Source organism: Erinaceus europaeus, chromosome 7 (genome assembly GCF_950295315.1).
Source record: "Erinaceus europaeus chromosome 7, mEriEur2.1, whole genome shotgun sequence".
Lineage (NCBI taxonomy): Eukaryota > Metazoa > Chordata > Mammalia > Eulipotyphla > Erinaceidae > Erinaceus > Erinaceus europaeus.
This window is the reverse complement of record NC_080168.1, coordinates 33335602-33350287: the sequence shown is the minus strand read 5'-3', so window position 1 is coordinate 33350287 and position 14686 is coordinate 33335602. Positions and strand designations below refer to the sequence as shown.

The 14686-nt window shown below is 43.1% G+C and overlaps 1 protein-coding gene across 3 annotated transcripts in view; it reads right to left on the bottom strand.

Annotated features, from left to right (window-relative positions):
* FLACC1 (flagellum associated containing coiled-coil domains 1) overlaps positions 1 to 14686 on the bottom strand; it is a 49116-nt gene that overhangs the window by 28336 nt on the left and 6094 nt on the right. For 2 of the 3 annotated variants that reach the window (XM_060193427.1, XM_007520521.2), the window contains exons 2-3: positions 12144 to 12294; positions 11579 to 11653 (exon numbers count right to left, since the gene is read on the bottom strand). In XM_060193427.1, coding sequence (XP_060049410.1) covers positions 11579 to 11653; positions 12144 to 12256 — 188 coding nt within the window. In that variant the 5' untranslated portion in view covers positions 12257 to 12294. Of the gene's footprint in view, positions 1 to 11578; positions 11654 to 12143; positions 12295 to 12424; positions 12470 to 14686 lie in introns of those variants that run through there. The other variant, XM_060193428.1, reaches the window with a different exon arrangement.

Here is a 14686-nt window from a genome sequence, read left to right as displayed (position 1 = left end):
CTCTCTGTCCTATCCAACAATGAAGACATCAATAACTACAACAAGGGCAAAAAAAGGGAATAAATATTTTTTAAAAAGAGAGACTGCTAAAAAAAAAAAAGTAACTGTCATATTATCCAACAGTACCACTTTGAGTATTTACCCAAAGGGCATGAAAACACTAATTTGAGGGGCCAGGAGGTGGTGTGTCTGGTTGAGTGCACATGTCCCCATATGCAAGGGTTCAAGCCCCTGGCCCCTATCTGCAGGGGGAAAAGTTTCACAAGCAGTGAAGTATTGTTTCTTTTTCTCTGTTCCTCTCTATCTCACCTTACCCTCTCAATTTCTTTCTGTCTTTAGCTAATAAAATAATAAAATAATATTAAAATTAAATAAGAGGAAAACACTAATTCAGAGGGGTGTATGCACCCATATTCATAATGGCATTATCCACAATAGCCAAAGAGTGGAAGCAGCCTCAGTGCCTGTCAACAGGTGACTGGCTAAAGAAGTTATGGGATATATACTCCATGGGATAGTACTCTATAGTCAAAGGAAAAATCATAGCATGTTCTTTGGGACAAAATGGGTAGAACTGGGGGTGACTGTTCAAATAAGTGAAATAAGAAGAGAAAGACAACTACTGAATGATTTAACTCAGATGTTGAATCTAGAAACACATGAACGTGTCCCATGATGGAAACAGTTACAACTTCATCAGAGTCATGGAGTTAGTTGGCTACCAAGACACAATTGCTCTCAAGCTGATAATGGTCACTTCTGGGCTGTTATCTTTGCTTCAGGATTCTAAAGAATTCAGGTCAATACTCTATGCTACACCTGAGGAAGATGGGTCAGTATTGGGGCAGCATGGAATGTTCCTACTCATGACTACAATGTGAGCTCAGATCTACAGGGATGCAGAGGTCACATAGGCTCCTAAGCTAATTATGAGCCCCAGATCACATCAAATCAATGGGGTTTACAGTCAACAATATTTATACCCCTTTCCCATATTAGAGAGCTACTCTCTTCCCTGATCCAGCTTTCTGGTCCTTTTCCAAGCCATGACATCATCTCCCCAGACAATAACTTGGATCCACTGGCATATCAGATTTCAGGCTCAGTGGCAAAAAGAAAAAGAAGAAGAAAAAAAAAAAAGCAGACTAGTATAGCCACAGGCCCTTTGGAATTTAACTAAAATATGTCTACTAGCTACCTACAAAACAGAGACCCTCTCCCCTCCAACTCTTCATCTGCACTATTCCAGCCTTTAGGTTCATGATTGCTCAATAATTTGTTTGGCTTTGTATGTTAACTCTCCTGTCAACCACCAGGTTCCAGATGCTAGCATGATGCTGACCAGACTTCCCTGGACAGACAACCCCACCAATGTGTCCTGGAGCTCTGCTTCCCCAGAGCCCTTCTCCACTAGGGAAAGAGAGAGACAGGCTGGGAGAATGGATTGACCTGTCAATGCCCATGTTCATCGGGGAAGCAATTACAGAAGCCAGACTTTCAACCTTCTGCATCCCACAATGACCTTGGGTCCATACTCCCAGAGGGATAAAGAATAGGAAAGCTATCAGGGGAGGGGATGGGATACAGAGTTCTGGTGGTGGAAACTGTGCAAAGCTGTACCCCTCTTATCCTACGGTTTTGTCAATGTTTCCTTTTTATAAATAAAAAATTTAAAAAGAAGAATTAAGGTGTGGTAGAGGGGATAGCTTAGTGATTATGCAAAAGCCTCTCATACCTGAAGCTTCAAAGTCCCAGGTTGAAACCTCTGGACCACCATAAGCTATAGCTTAGCAGTGTTCTGATGGAAAGAAAGGGAGAAAGGAAGGTGGGGGGAATGGAAGAATGAAAGAAAGGTTCAGGGAAGGGTTCAGGTCCTGGGACATGATGGCTGAGGAGCGCCTAGTGGGGGTTGTATTGTTATGTGGAAAACTGGGGAATTTTATGCATGTACAGACTATTGTATTTTACTGTCAACTGTCAGCTATTAATCCCCCAATAAAGAAATTAAAAGAAAAAAAAAGAAAAACTACATGTCCCAGAATTCCTGGTACTAATAAAAGGAAAGAGCTCTGCAAAGGCAGAACATGATATGCAACAAATGACTGGACAGTAGAGGACCTGGAATCTGACCTTTGACGCTGGGTCACATATTCTAGGAGACTAGGAACTAAGAAGAGGAAGAAGCAAAAGCAGCAGCACAGAGGAAGGACTGAAGGGGAAGATGCAGTTGGAACTAATAGATGACATGTGAGCATTTGCTAAGCACAATCACCTCCAGTTCCATCCATTTTGTCCCAAAGAACATGATACCATCTTTTTTGAGTACTATTTTTTGATATCACCTTTTTTTGAGTAGTATTCCATAGCTTCCTTAGCTAGTCATCTGTTGATGGGCATCTAGGCTGCTTTCACTGGGGCTATTGTGAATAATGCAGCTATAAACATAGGGGTGCATATATCTCTTCTAATTAGTGTTTGAGTGATCCATGGACATTTCTTTTTTTTTTTTTTCTTCCTTTCTTTCTTTCTTTTTTTTTTTTTTTTCCTTCCAGGATTATTGCTGGGCTTGGTGCCTACACCATGAATCCACCACTCCTGGAGGCCATTTTTTCCCCCTTTTGTTGCCCTTGTTGTTGTAGCCTCGTTGTGGTTATTATTATTGCCATTATTGATGTTGTTCGTTGTTGGATAGGACAGAGAGAAGTGGAGAAAGGAGGGGAAGACAGAGAGGGGGAGAGAAAGATAGACACCTGCAGACCTGCTCCACCACCTGTGAAGCGACTCCCCTGCAGGTGGGGATCCAGGGGCTCGAACCGGGATCCTTATGCCGGTCCCTGCGCTTTGCGCCACGTGCGCTTAACCCACTGCGCCACCGCCCGACCCCTGGACATTTCTTTTTGAGTGTTTTTTTTTTCACTGCTTTTAATGTAAGGCAATAAATCCCTATTTTCATTTGATTAATTAATATGGTTGTCAGTTTTATGGTAGTCCCTAATAGGACTCAGATTAGCTTCAGATTAGTGGTTTCTGTAGGAAGGTATGCAAATGCCCCATTTTGATTTGGGCATCAGGAGGTCTCCTCGTAACAGAGCTAGTGGGTAGTTTTGGGTGTGTGGGTGGGAATAGTTCAACTGGGAGAATAACTGTCATGTTAAATGTGATGTCACATTTAACTCCCCAGAGAGGAGTTTCTAGAGACTCAAGACAGCCAACCCTAAGATTTGTCTGTTTTAGATGTGACCGCCAACATTTAATTTTAACTTTAGCTGGCAAAAAAAAAAAAATCATTCTCTGTGTTAAAGAAATGGACGAGAAAACACAATATACCGTGATAATACAAGGGGACCCATGTGTCATTTAAAAAGAGGACATGCAACTACTTAAAGAGCAGCTCAGATCACATCAGCCACGAACTCTTAGAGGTGCTGTAAGCAAACCTCAGGAAGTTTCACAAAGCTGGCTTCTTTAAGAAGCAACTCTTCAGTGGTCTGGGAGATGGCTCAGTGGATAAAGCAGAGTTCTTTCCTGCAGGAGGCCCTGAGTTCAATCCCTGGCATCATGTGCCCCATGGCATCATGTGTCTGGTTCTCTCTCTCTCTCCTCCTATCTTTCTCATTAATAAATAAAATCTTTAAAAAACAAAAAAAGGAACTCTTCAGTACACAGATAATTTTAAGAAAAAAAAAAACAAAACAAAAACACAGGCCCAAAGCTGGCCTAGACTCTCTAGACTAAGTCATTATCTCCCGCTTGTTAAAGTGAACATCACTTTATTAATTTTTTTCAAGTAACTTTTTTTATTTGTGATTAACAGTGGTTTACAAGATTACAGGGTAACTTCCACACCCACCGCCAGTTTTGTGCCTCACTCTGCCCAAGTATCACTTGACAAAAAAAGCCCAGCTCTTTCCAAAAGGAAGTGATTGTCACTTCTCTTCCCCACCCCCTCTGCCTACCACTTCTTCCAACTCCCAGAAGGCACCTCTGAGTATAAATATCCTCCCTTGCTGTCACCTCACTGCAGCCTCCTCTGTGCATATCACTCTTACTAAGAATGGGGTGTTCATGAGATGACCTCATCTAGAGGTGGAACTTAAGAAACAAGGACAGGAAGGGAAAACACAAAGTGAAATTTGGACTGGTTTGGTGTATCACACCAAAGCAAAGGACTCTGGGGGAGAGAATGAGGGAAAGAGGTGCTTTGAGGCCCTGGTGTGTGATGGTGGAAATGACGTAGGCTGGGGTGAGAGTGGTGCAAACACCTCTCACAGGAAGTGAGAAATCAAACCCATGCATGAACTATAAAGTATTAACGCTCCAATAAAGTGATAGGAAAAAATAAAAAGAATGGGATTTTTTCCCCCTTTGCTGACCTAATGTTGTATAGGTTATTTAACCCAGAGGGCTGGGGAACATACCCCCCAGGACCCCAACACTCCCACTCATAAACACAAAACTCTTCACAATGTTACTTTTGTTTGCTTTCTCTGAATTTAGAAGTCTTGAGGGTAGGTGGAGGGACACACGAGAGAGAAACCACTGGGCATACTAGCTTTCCTTGAAGGCTGATCATGAATTTGAACCTTGTTTTATGGTTAGTAAGATACATTTCTTTGAGCAAATAGAATTTCCACAACACAACATTCACTTTAGAATGACTGGAAGGGTCACAGAGTGGGTTTGTGGGTCATCATATTTCTCTCATGGCGGGGGGAGGTAAAGTCAATAAAAAATACTCTGCTTTAGTTTTTTTTTTTGCCCTTGTTAGTAGACTTTCCTGATTCCACTGACCACATTCTGACACTTTTGTTGACAACAGAGGACCTGATAATTTCTCATTGGATGAGCTCAGTGAGTGGTTAACATGCAAACCACAGTACTTAAAACTGAATAAGATGTGACATTAGAACCTGAGGCTGTAGCTATGCTACTGTTGGTTTGGAAGATGAAAGGAAAAGGCCATTAAGGCAGCTTCTAGAAACTGAGAAAGGTAGGGAAACAGATTCCTCCCCTAGAAGCTCCAAAAAGAATATACCAATACTTAGACTTCATCCCAGTGAGACCTATTCAGACTTCTACCTCTAGAACAGAAGGTCATAATACATTTAGGTTACTTTAAGTCATGCAGATTGCAGTACTTGGTTATCCAAGGCAAAGGGCTGTGGGAAGGGAGTGGCAGTGGGGGTGGGTTGCTTTGGAGTCCCGAGAGCAAATGAGAGAGAGAGAGAGAGAGAGAGAGAGAAAGAGAGGAGCCAGAACATCGCTCTGGCATATTTGATGCTAGGGAACATCATGCTAGTGAGGCTGACACTTGAGCTGCTGGATCGCCCAAGGGTCAGATCCTTTAACCAAGTATCACTTGAAACAAGCCCAGCTCTTTCCAAAAGGAAGTGATTGTCACTTCCCTTCCCCACATCCTCTGCTTGCCACTTCTTCCAACTTCCAGAAGGCAGCTCTGAGTATAAATATCCTCACTTGCTGTCACCTCACTGCAGCCTCCTCTGTGCTAAGAATGGGATGTTCACATTGATATCTTGGGAGCACCGGTAGCACCTGGCTACTTCTCACTGTCTCAACAATCCCCACCAGGTCCAGTCACCATCTTGTCACTGGATCTTCTCTGGTCTCCTTACTCTTACCCTTGAGCATGGCAGTCCACAATCTTTCAAATGTAAACCAGATCTTACCAGCTCTGCCCAGAATCATCTCTTAGTGTCCATTGTGTGATGGGCTCAGTTGTGTCCCCACTTAAGTTACAGGTTGGAGCTCTAAACCCCGTCCTTCACATTGTGATTGGATTTGAAGAATGGACCTTTAAAGTGGTGATTAAGTTAAAACAACAATACTCTTTTTTTTTTTAATTTCTCTATTGGGGAATTAATGTTTGACATTCGACAGTAAATACAATAGTTTGTAAATGCATAACATTTTTCAGTTTTCCATATAATAATACAATCCCCACTAGGTCCTCTGTCATACTTCTTGGACCTGTATTCTCTTTTACTTTTGTGCAATACGTCAATTCCAGTTCAGGATCTACTTGTGTTTTCTCTTCTGTTCTTGTTTTTCAAATTCTGCCTGAGAGAGGATTTGAGATCATCCCATATTCATCCTTCTGTTTCTTCTTCTTTTTAATTTTTTTAAAATTTCTTTATTGGAGAATAGTTTCTACATGCAAAACATTTGTCAGCTTTCCATATAACAATACAACCCCCACTAGGTCTTTTATCATCCTTTTTGGACCTGTATTATCTCCCCCCACCCCAAATCCCAGAGTCTTTTACTTTGATGCAATATGCCAATTCCAGTTCAGGTTCTACTTGTGTTTTCTGATCTTGTTTTTCAATTTCTGCCTGAGAGTGAGATTATCCCATATTCATCCTTCTGTTTCTGACTTATTTCACTTAACATGAATTTTCCAAGGTCCATCCAAGATTGGCTGAAAACGGTGAAGTCACCATTTTTTATAGCTGAGTAGTATTCCATTGTGTATATAGACCACAACTTGCTCAGCCACTCAGCTGTTGTTGGACACCTGGGTTGCTTCCAGGTTTTGGCTATTACAAATTCTGCTGCTCAGAACATAGGTATACACAGATCTTTTTGGATGGGTGTGTTGGGATCCTTAGGATATATCGCCAGGAGAGGAATTGCAGGATCATAGGGTAGGTCCATTTCTAGCCTTCTGAGAGTTCTCCAGACTGTTCTCCACAGAGGTTGGACCAATTGACATTCCTACCAGCAGTGCAGGAGGGTTCCTTTGACCCCACACCCTCTCCAGCATTTGCTGCTGTTACCTTTTCTGATGTATGACATTCTCACAGGAGTGAAGTGGTATCTCATTGTTGTTTTTATTTGCATTTCTCTGACAATCAGAGACTTGGAGCATTTTTTCATGTGTTTCTTGGCCTTTTGGATCTCTTCTGTGGTGAATATTCTGTCCATGTCCTCTCTCCATTTTTGGATAGGGTTATTTGTTTTCTTGTTGTTGAGTTTGGCAAGCTCTTTATATATTTTGGTTATTAGTCTCTTATCTGATGTATGGCATGTAAAGATCTTCTCCCATTCTGTGAGTGGTCTCTTAGTTTGGGTAGTAGTTTCTTTTGCTGTGCAGAAGTTTTTTAATTTGATATAGTCCCATAGGTTTATGCTGCCTTAGTCTTCTTTGTAATTGGATTCCTTTCATTGAAGATGTCTTTAAAATTTATGTGGAAAAGAGTTCTGCCAATATTTTCTCTAACTATCTGATAGTTTCTGGTCTAACATCTAGTCCTTGATCCACTTGGAATTTACTTTTGTATTTGGTGAGATCTAGTGGTTCAGTTTCTTTCTTCTGCATGTTTCAACCCATTTTTCCAACACTATTTGTTGAAGAGACTCTGCTTTCCCCATTTAATAGTCTGGGCCCCTTTGTCAAAGATCAGATGTCCATAGGTGTGGGGGCTCACTTCTGGGCTCTCAATTCTATTCCACTGGTCAGTGTGTCTATTCATGTTCCAGTACCAAGCAGTTTTAATGACAATGGCCCTATAAAACAGTTTGAGATCTGGGAGTGTGATGCCTCCATTTTTGTCCTTTCTTCTCAAGATAGTTTTGGCAATTCTAAGTATTTTCTGGCTCCAGATAAACATTTGTAGCATTTGTTCTATTCTCCTAAAAAATGTGGTTGGGATCCTGATGGGGATAGCATTACATTTGTATATGGCTCTGGGTAGTATATTCATTTTAATGATGTTAATTCTTCTAACCTTTGAAAATGGAATATCTTTCCACTTCTTTGTGTCTTTTTCAATTTCCTTGAGTAGTGACTCATACTTTTCAGTATACAAGTCTTTTCAGTATACAAGTCTTTGGTTAGGTTTATTCCTAGATATTTTATTGTTTTTGTTTCTATAGTAAAAGGAATTGATTTATGGATTTCATGCTCTTCTAACTTAGTGTTTGCATAGAGGAATGCCACTGACTTTTGAGTGTTAATTTTGTAGCCTGACAGCTTACTCTATTGCCTGGTGATTTCCAAAAGCTTCTTGCTGGATTCCTTAGGTTTTTCTTTTCTTTTTTTTTTTTTATTGTTGCTGTAGTTATTATTGTTGTTATTATTGATGTCATCGTTGTTAGATAGGACAGAGAGAAATGGAGAGAGATGGGGAAGATGGGGAGGGGGAGAGTAAGAGACACCTGCAGATCTGCTTCACTGGTTGTGAAGTGACTCCCTTGCAGGTGGGGTGCCTGAGACTCAAACTGGGATCCTTACACCAGTAGGTTTTTCTATGTATACTATCATGTCATTTGCAAATAGGGAGAGTTTGACTTCTTCTCTTCCAATCTGTATGCCTTTAATTCCTTGCTCCTGCCTGATTGCTATGGCAAGAACTTCCAACACTATGTTGAATAGTAATGGTGATAGTGGGCAGCCCTGTCTAGTACCCGATACCTGAGAGGAAACACTTCCAGTTTTTCACCACTGAGTATGATGCTGGCTGTAGGTTTGCTATATATAGACTCCACTATCATCAGGAATTTTCCATCTATTTCCATTTTTTGTAATGTTTTGATCATAAATGAATGTTATATTTTGTCAAAAGCTTTCTCTGCACCATATGGTTTTGGTCTTGCTTTTGTTGACATGATGGATCACGTTGATTGATTCACGTATATTAAACCAAACTTGGATGCCTGGAATAAACCCCACTTGGTCATGATGAACAATATTTTTAATATACTGCTGTATCTGGTTGGTTAGAATTTTGTTCAGTATTTTAGCATCTATCTTCATCAGAGATAGTGGCGTGTAGGCCTGTAGTTGTTTTTTGTTGTTGTTGTTGTTGTTGAAAACAACACTACTCTTACCAGTGCCCGAAGAGAGATTGGGGGAGTTGGGCAGTAGCGCAGCAGTGGGTTAAGGGCACATGGCATGCTTCGAAGCGCAAAGACCAGCGTAAGGATCCTTGTTCGAGCCCCCGGCTCCCCACCTGTAGGGGGGTCAATTCACAAGCGGTGAAGCAGGCCTGCAGGTGTCTCTCTTTCTCTCCCCATCTCTGTCTTCCCTTCCTCTCTCCATTTCTCTCTGTCCTATCCAACAACAACAACAACAATAATAACTACAACAATAAAACAATAAGGGCAAAAAAGGGAATAAATAATAAATAAATAAATACTTTAAAAAAAAAGAAGAGAGATTAGGACACACAGAGACCCCACAGAGGGAACCTTGTGAAGAGACAGAAGGGGTGTGGCATCTGCCAGTCAAGAGGAGAGTCCTGAGAAGAAAACAACCCTGCTGGCACCTAATTTTTGAATTCCAGCCTCCAGGATGGTGAGAAAATAAGTTTCTGTTCCTTAATTTATCCAATCCGTGTGTGTTGTTGTTGTTGAAGCCCTAGCAGCTGACACATCATCCCTAAGGCCTTACTTACAGTGCCAGCAAACTTAAGCACACCAGTGTCTTATTGCTATCCTAATCCCTGCGAGCTGAGTGGCTTAAGACAACACTGACACATGATTTTCTGGTGCTGGAGGCTGAAGTCTGAGTAGGTCTTACTGGGCTCAAGTGAAGATATTGGGAGGATTACATTCTTGAGAGCTTGTTTGGAGGTTCTAGCAGGGGAGCGCAGCTACTCGTATACCCTCGACCGAAGACCGGTCCGTCTCTATTCGGGGAAGGCCGTCCTCTTCGACCGAGCGCGCAGCTTCGGGAGGGACACACATGGAGCGGTGAGGGAGGAAGGGGACACCCGCCTAGCCAGCCAGATCAGCCGAATCAACCCTGGCAATCAATGGGGTGACAGATGTCGCAGCCAGATCGCCCTCACATCCTGAGGATTACATTCTTATTGGAGCCTCTAAGGAGGACTCTGTTTCCCAGTCTTTTTCAGTTTCTAGAAGCTGCCCAAGATCCTTAGTGACCTTTTTTCTCCATCTTCAAAGCCAACAATTGCATCATTCAAGTTCAGGGTTTTATTTATTTATAAAATAAAAAATAGAAAATATCGACAAAACCATAGGATAAGAGGGGTGAAATTCCACACAGTTCCCACCACCAGAGTTCCGTATTCCATCCCTTCCATTGGAAGCTTTCCTATTCTTTATCCTTCTGGGAGCATAGAGCCAGGGTCATTATGGGGTGCAGAAGGTGGAAGGTCTGGCTTCTGTAGTTACCTTCCCGTTGAGCACGAGTGTTGGCAGGTCAATCCATACTCCCAGCCTGTCTCTCTCTTTCCCTAGCAGGCTAGGGCTCCAGATTGTTTGTTTCTTTTTAACCAGAGCACTGCTCAGCTCTGGTTTATGGTGGTGCTGGGGACAGAACCTGGAATTTTGGAGCCCCGAGGCATGAACGTTGTTTCATATAACCATTATGCTATCTCAGCCCCTCAACATCAGATTCCATTGTCACATCTCATTTCCTGACACTTTGACTTCCATGCAAAAAGGACCTTTGTGATTGCATTGAGTCTCCCAAGCTGACCCAGGCCAATCTGTTCATCTCAGAGTCAGCTGACTGGCAGACAGGGTTCCATCTGCAAGTCTCCAGCGCTCTGTATGAAACATAACCAGTATGCAAGGAGCAGAATGTGCATGTCTTTGTGGGTGGGGACTAGTCTGCTGAACATACTCACCACCTCAGCCTCCACCACTCTCTCCCAGTCCTCTCACCTCCACCTCATTGGTCTCTCAGTTGTCCTGGGAAGGACTAGACATGTAAAGCCTGTTCTTCTTCAGAGTATTTGAACTTGCTGTTTTCTCTGCCAGGAGTGCTGGTTCCTTTACACAGGGACTTTTTCTGACCTCTCCATAAACAACCCCCCATCAGCATACATTTACCCCTCGCCCACCTCCATTAATGTGCTTGTGGTCATCTCTCTGCTCCCCACCCACCTCTTCTGGCCCCATTCAAGCTCCGAGAGAACAGGGACTTTGCTCTGTTCACTACTCCTGCCCAGCACATGACATAGTGTCAAGCATGTAATAGGTGCTCAGTTAATATTTTTCCAAATAAACAAAGCAGTGGGACACAAAAATTCAGGTAAAGGTCTTAACTGAAGTCACATCTCAGTTTATGAATTACCATTTTTAATTTGAGCAAAGATGGAGTTGCAATCTACAGAAAATCATAAATAAATGTAGGGCCATAGTTTTAAAAGGGGGAACTGCTAGCATCATATATACGAGGCTCCCTGAGGCTGTTTGCCTATGACATGCCAGAGGCACTGGGCTGTCTCCGGTGGGAACAGGCTCTCTGGGGCTCACTCAAAGGGACTTTATACACCCGTGAGAGCAGAGGCTGCAGGATCTACTTGGTATGTATGAGAATGAGGAGACTGAGGTGGGTTTTAGCAATTCTCTGAGATCCTTGGAAGCAACTAACTTATTTACATGTCTTAAGCTACCCCTGCCCCATGGACATAAAAACACTTACTGGGCAGGGTAGATAGTTCAGTGGTTATGGAAAGAGACTTCATGCTTGAGGCTCCAAAAGTCCCATGTTCAATCCCCCACACCTCCATATGCCAGAGAGAGCTAAGTAGTGCTTTGGAAATAAATAAATAAATAAATAAATAAACAAATAAATAACACTTACTTTGGAGTGACAGCAGGTTTTGCTATTGGGTGAACGTCACATTGCTTTTTTGAAGCGGGAATCAAAGACTCTAGCCTGAAAGTGAAAAAAGAGAAGGTTGGCAATTCACAGACCCATTTCAGCACACCAGGTTAGATAGCTCCTCAGTAAGGCTAGATAGACAGTCTGAAAATTGAAGTGCCAGAAACTGAATGGTCTTGAGGGAACCTTAGTTCCAAGGCAATTATTTACTATCTGAAGGGTGGTGGTGGGGATGTTTTTTCCCCAGTTTCCCAAGTCCTTTTGTCCCCCTATAGGAACAGAGGCCATGGAGCCCTTTGGTCCGAAGGTCCTCTTTCCTTACTCAGTAACTTTGAGGTTTCCTTATTTAAGACAGCTCCCCTCCTAGACAGACCTTCAAGAGCGCAGGGCAGCCAACAGGCAGGCAGGGAAGCTGTGCAGAGGTTTTCTGGCCTTGGGATTTTGCCAAGTTGATTGTTTTCAAGGTCTCAGGAGAGAACAGACTGAGTGGAACCCATCCTGCTCCCCCCCACCTCCATCCTACTCTTTTCTGTACAGTCCTTACTTGGGCCTCCTTAGAGATGTCTTGTCCAGTGGTTGAGGGGTCTTGATTAGTTTCCGTGGCCCCAGGTTCCAGGGGTCCCAGCAGGTGCAGTAGATGAGAGGATTGGGGTACATCACAGGGAGCTGGGCACTGCTAGGTCAGGAGTCTCTCACTGGGAGGGGAAAGTAACAGGAGTTAAATCCAACAGGAAGGATTCAGGGAAGATCCAAAGCACAAATGGTATAGTCTGGAAGCTGCTGATCAGGTAGGTACAAGGCCCTGATTAAATAATAATATCTCACCCTTTGCATCAGTAGGCTTGGCTTTTAAACTTGATGTCATTGGACTGGATATATATATATATATATATATATATATATATATATATATATACACACATATATATATATATACACACACATATATATGTATGTATGTATTTTTGTATTTACCTTTATTTATTGCATAAAGACAGCCAGAAATGGGGGTGGGGCAGGTGGTAGTGCAGTGTGTTAAGCGCAGGTGGTGCGAAGCGCAAGAACTGGCGTAAGGATCCTGGTTGGAGCCCCCGGCTCCCCACCTGAGGGGGGGGGGGTTGCTTCATAAGTGGTGAAGCAGATCTCCAGGTGTCTATCTTTCTCTCCCTCTCTCTGTTTCCCCCCTCCCTCCATTTCACCCTATTCTATTCTACAACAAGGGCAACAACAATGGAAAAAACAGCCTCCAGGAGCAGTGGATTCATAGTGCAGGCACCAAGCCCTAGTGATAACCCAGGAGGCAAAAAAAAAAAAAAAATCAGTTGAAAAACTTAGTCAACTCACATATTTAAAAAAATATATCAGCAAAGTTTATATTAACAACAACAACAAGAAATCAAGAGGGAAGGGGGTGATAGAGAGGGAGAGATAGCTCAGTGGTTTTGAAAAAAATACAATCATTCTGAAGCCTTCAAAGGCTCAGGTTCAGTCTCTGCCAGCACCATAAACCAGCCACCACCACCACCACCACTCCCCCCAAAAAGAAATGAAGTGACTCCCAGTCACAGCAAGTGCTCATGTGTCAGCACAGCTCCATACATGCTCCTCCTGTGAGGCCCCGCTAGGTGCTTCAGGGATACTTGGCACCTGCCCTTCACCCTGGCAGAAGTCACAGTTAGTGGGGAGACCATCAGAAGAAGGCTTGAGCAGGCTGTGCGCATGGGCGAGAGACCCTGCCATGGAAGAAAGGCAGGGTATGGGGAGAGAGGCAGATGGGGGAGGGGGCTGAGTGGAGGGGAGGGCCACGGAGAAAGGAGGCTAGATACACTGGGGAAACAGCTGAGGGCTGAGGCCACGTGTGACGGTGGCCACATGGCACTCTCCTTGTTCTTTTGTGCTTGGGGACTGCTCAGAAGATCACTAGGAGACAAGGTCAGCTAAACAGATGGAATGGGACATCTCAGGAGAGGTGATGGCACAGGAGAGATGGAAATCAGGCGAGTATCTGAAGGAAGGCTGTGGATGTAGCAAGAAAGCAACTTTGCTTCTGCTTAAGGCATATATGTGTGTCTGGATCAGACATGTATGTAGACAGATGGGTAGGCACATATGTGTGCATATGGACACAGCTGTGTGTGTATAACTATACTTCCTTCCTGTGAGGACGGGAGCCAGTCCTTGAATTTGACCTCATTGACAGGAGTCTCAGGGGTAGGAAGTGAGATGTTACGTAGCTCAGTCCCAGCAACTACCTTCTCTCTTTAGAACTTCCTGCCTGCTCAACTGGGCTGTGCAGTTACTGAAGGCCAGTCTCTTACTGTGTCATCCTGTGTCCCCCCAAGTGGCCTGGCTAGGTGATCTGTCCTCAACAGGCATTTGATAAATATTTGTCACCTGACTAATAAACTGGGTGGCTGTATCCACAGAGACAACTGAACAAGAACAGAGACACAATGGTTAGAATGCAGAAATGTAACAGGAAAAGATGTTTACATGCCATATGGAAGACAAGAGGCTAATAATTAAAATATGTAAAGAGCTCACCAAACTCAGCAACAAGAAAACAAATGACCCCATCTAAAAAATGAGGAGAGGATATGAACAGAATATTCAACACACAAGATATCCAAAAGGCCAACAAGCATGAAAAATGCTCCAAGTGAACAGTCTGGAGAACTCTCAGAAGGCTAGAAATGGACCTACCCTATGACCCTGCAATTCCCCTCCTGGGGATATATCCTAAGGAACCCAACACATCCATCCAAAAAGATCTGTGTACACATATGTTCTTGGCAGCACAATTTGTAATAGCCAAAACCTGGAAGCAAACCAGGTGTCCAACAACAGATGAGTAGCTGAGCAAGTTGTGGTATATATACACAATGGAATACTACTCAGCTGTAAAAAATGGTGACTTCACTGTTTTCGGCCGATCTTGGATGGACCTTGAAAAAATCATGTTGAGTGAAATAAGTCAGAAACAGAAGGATGAATATGGGATGATCTCACTCTCAGGCCGAAGTTGAAAAACAAGATCAGAAAAGAAAACACAAGTCGAACCTGAAATGGAATTGGCGTATTGCATCA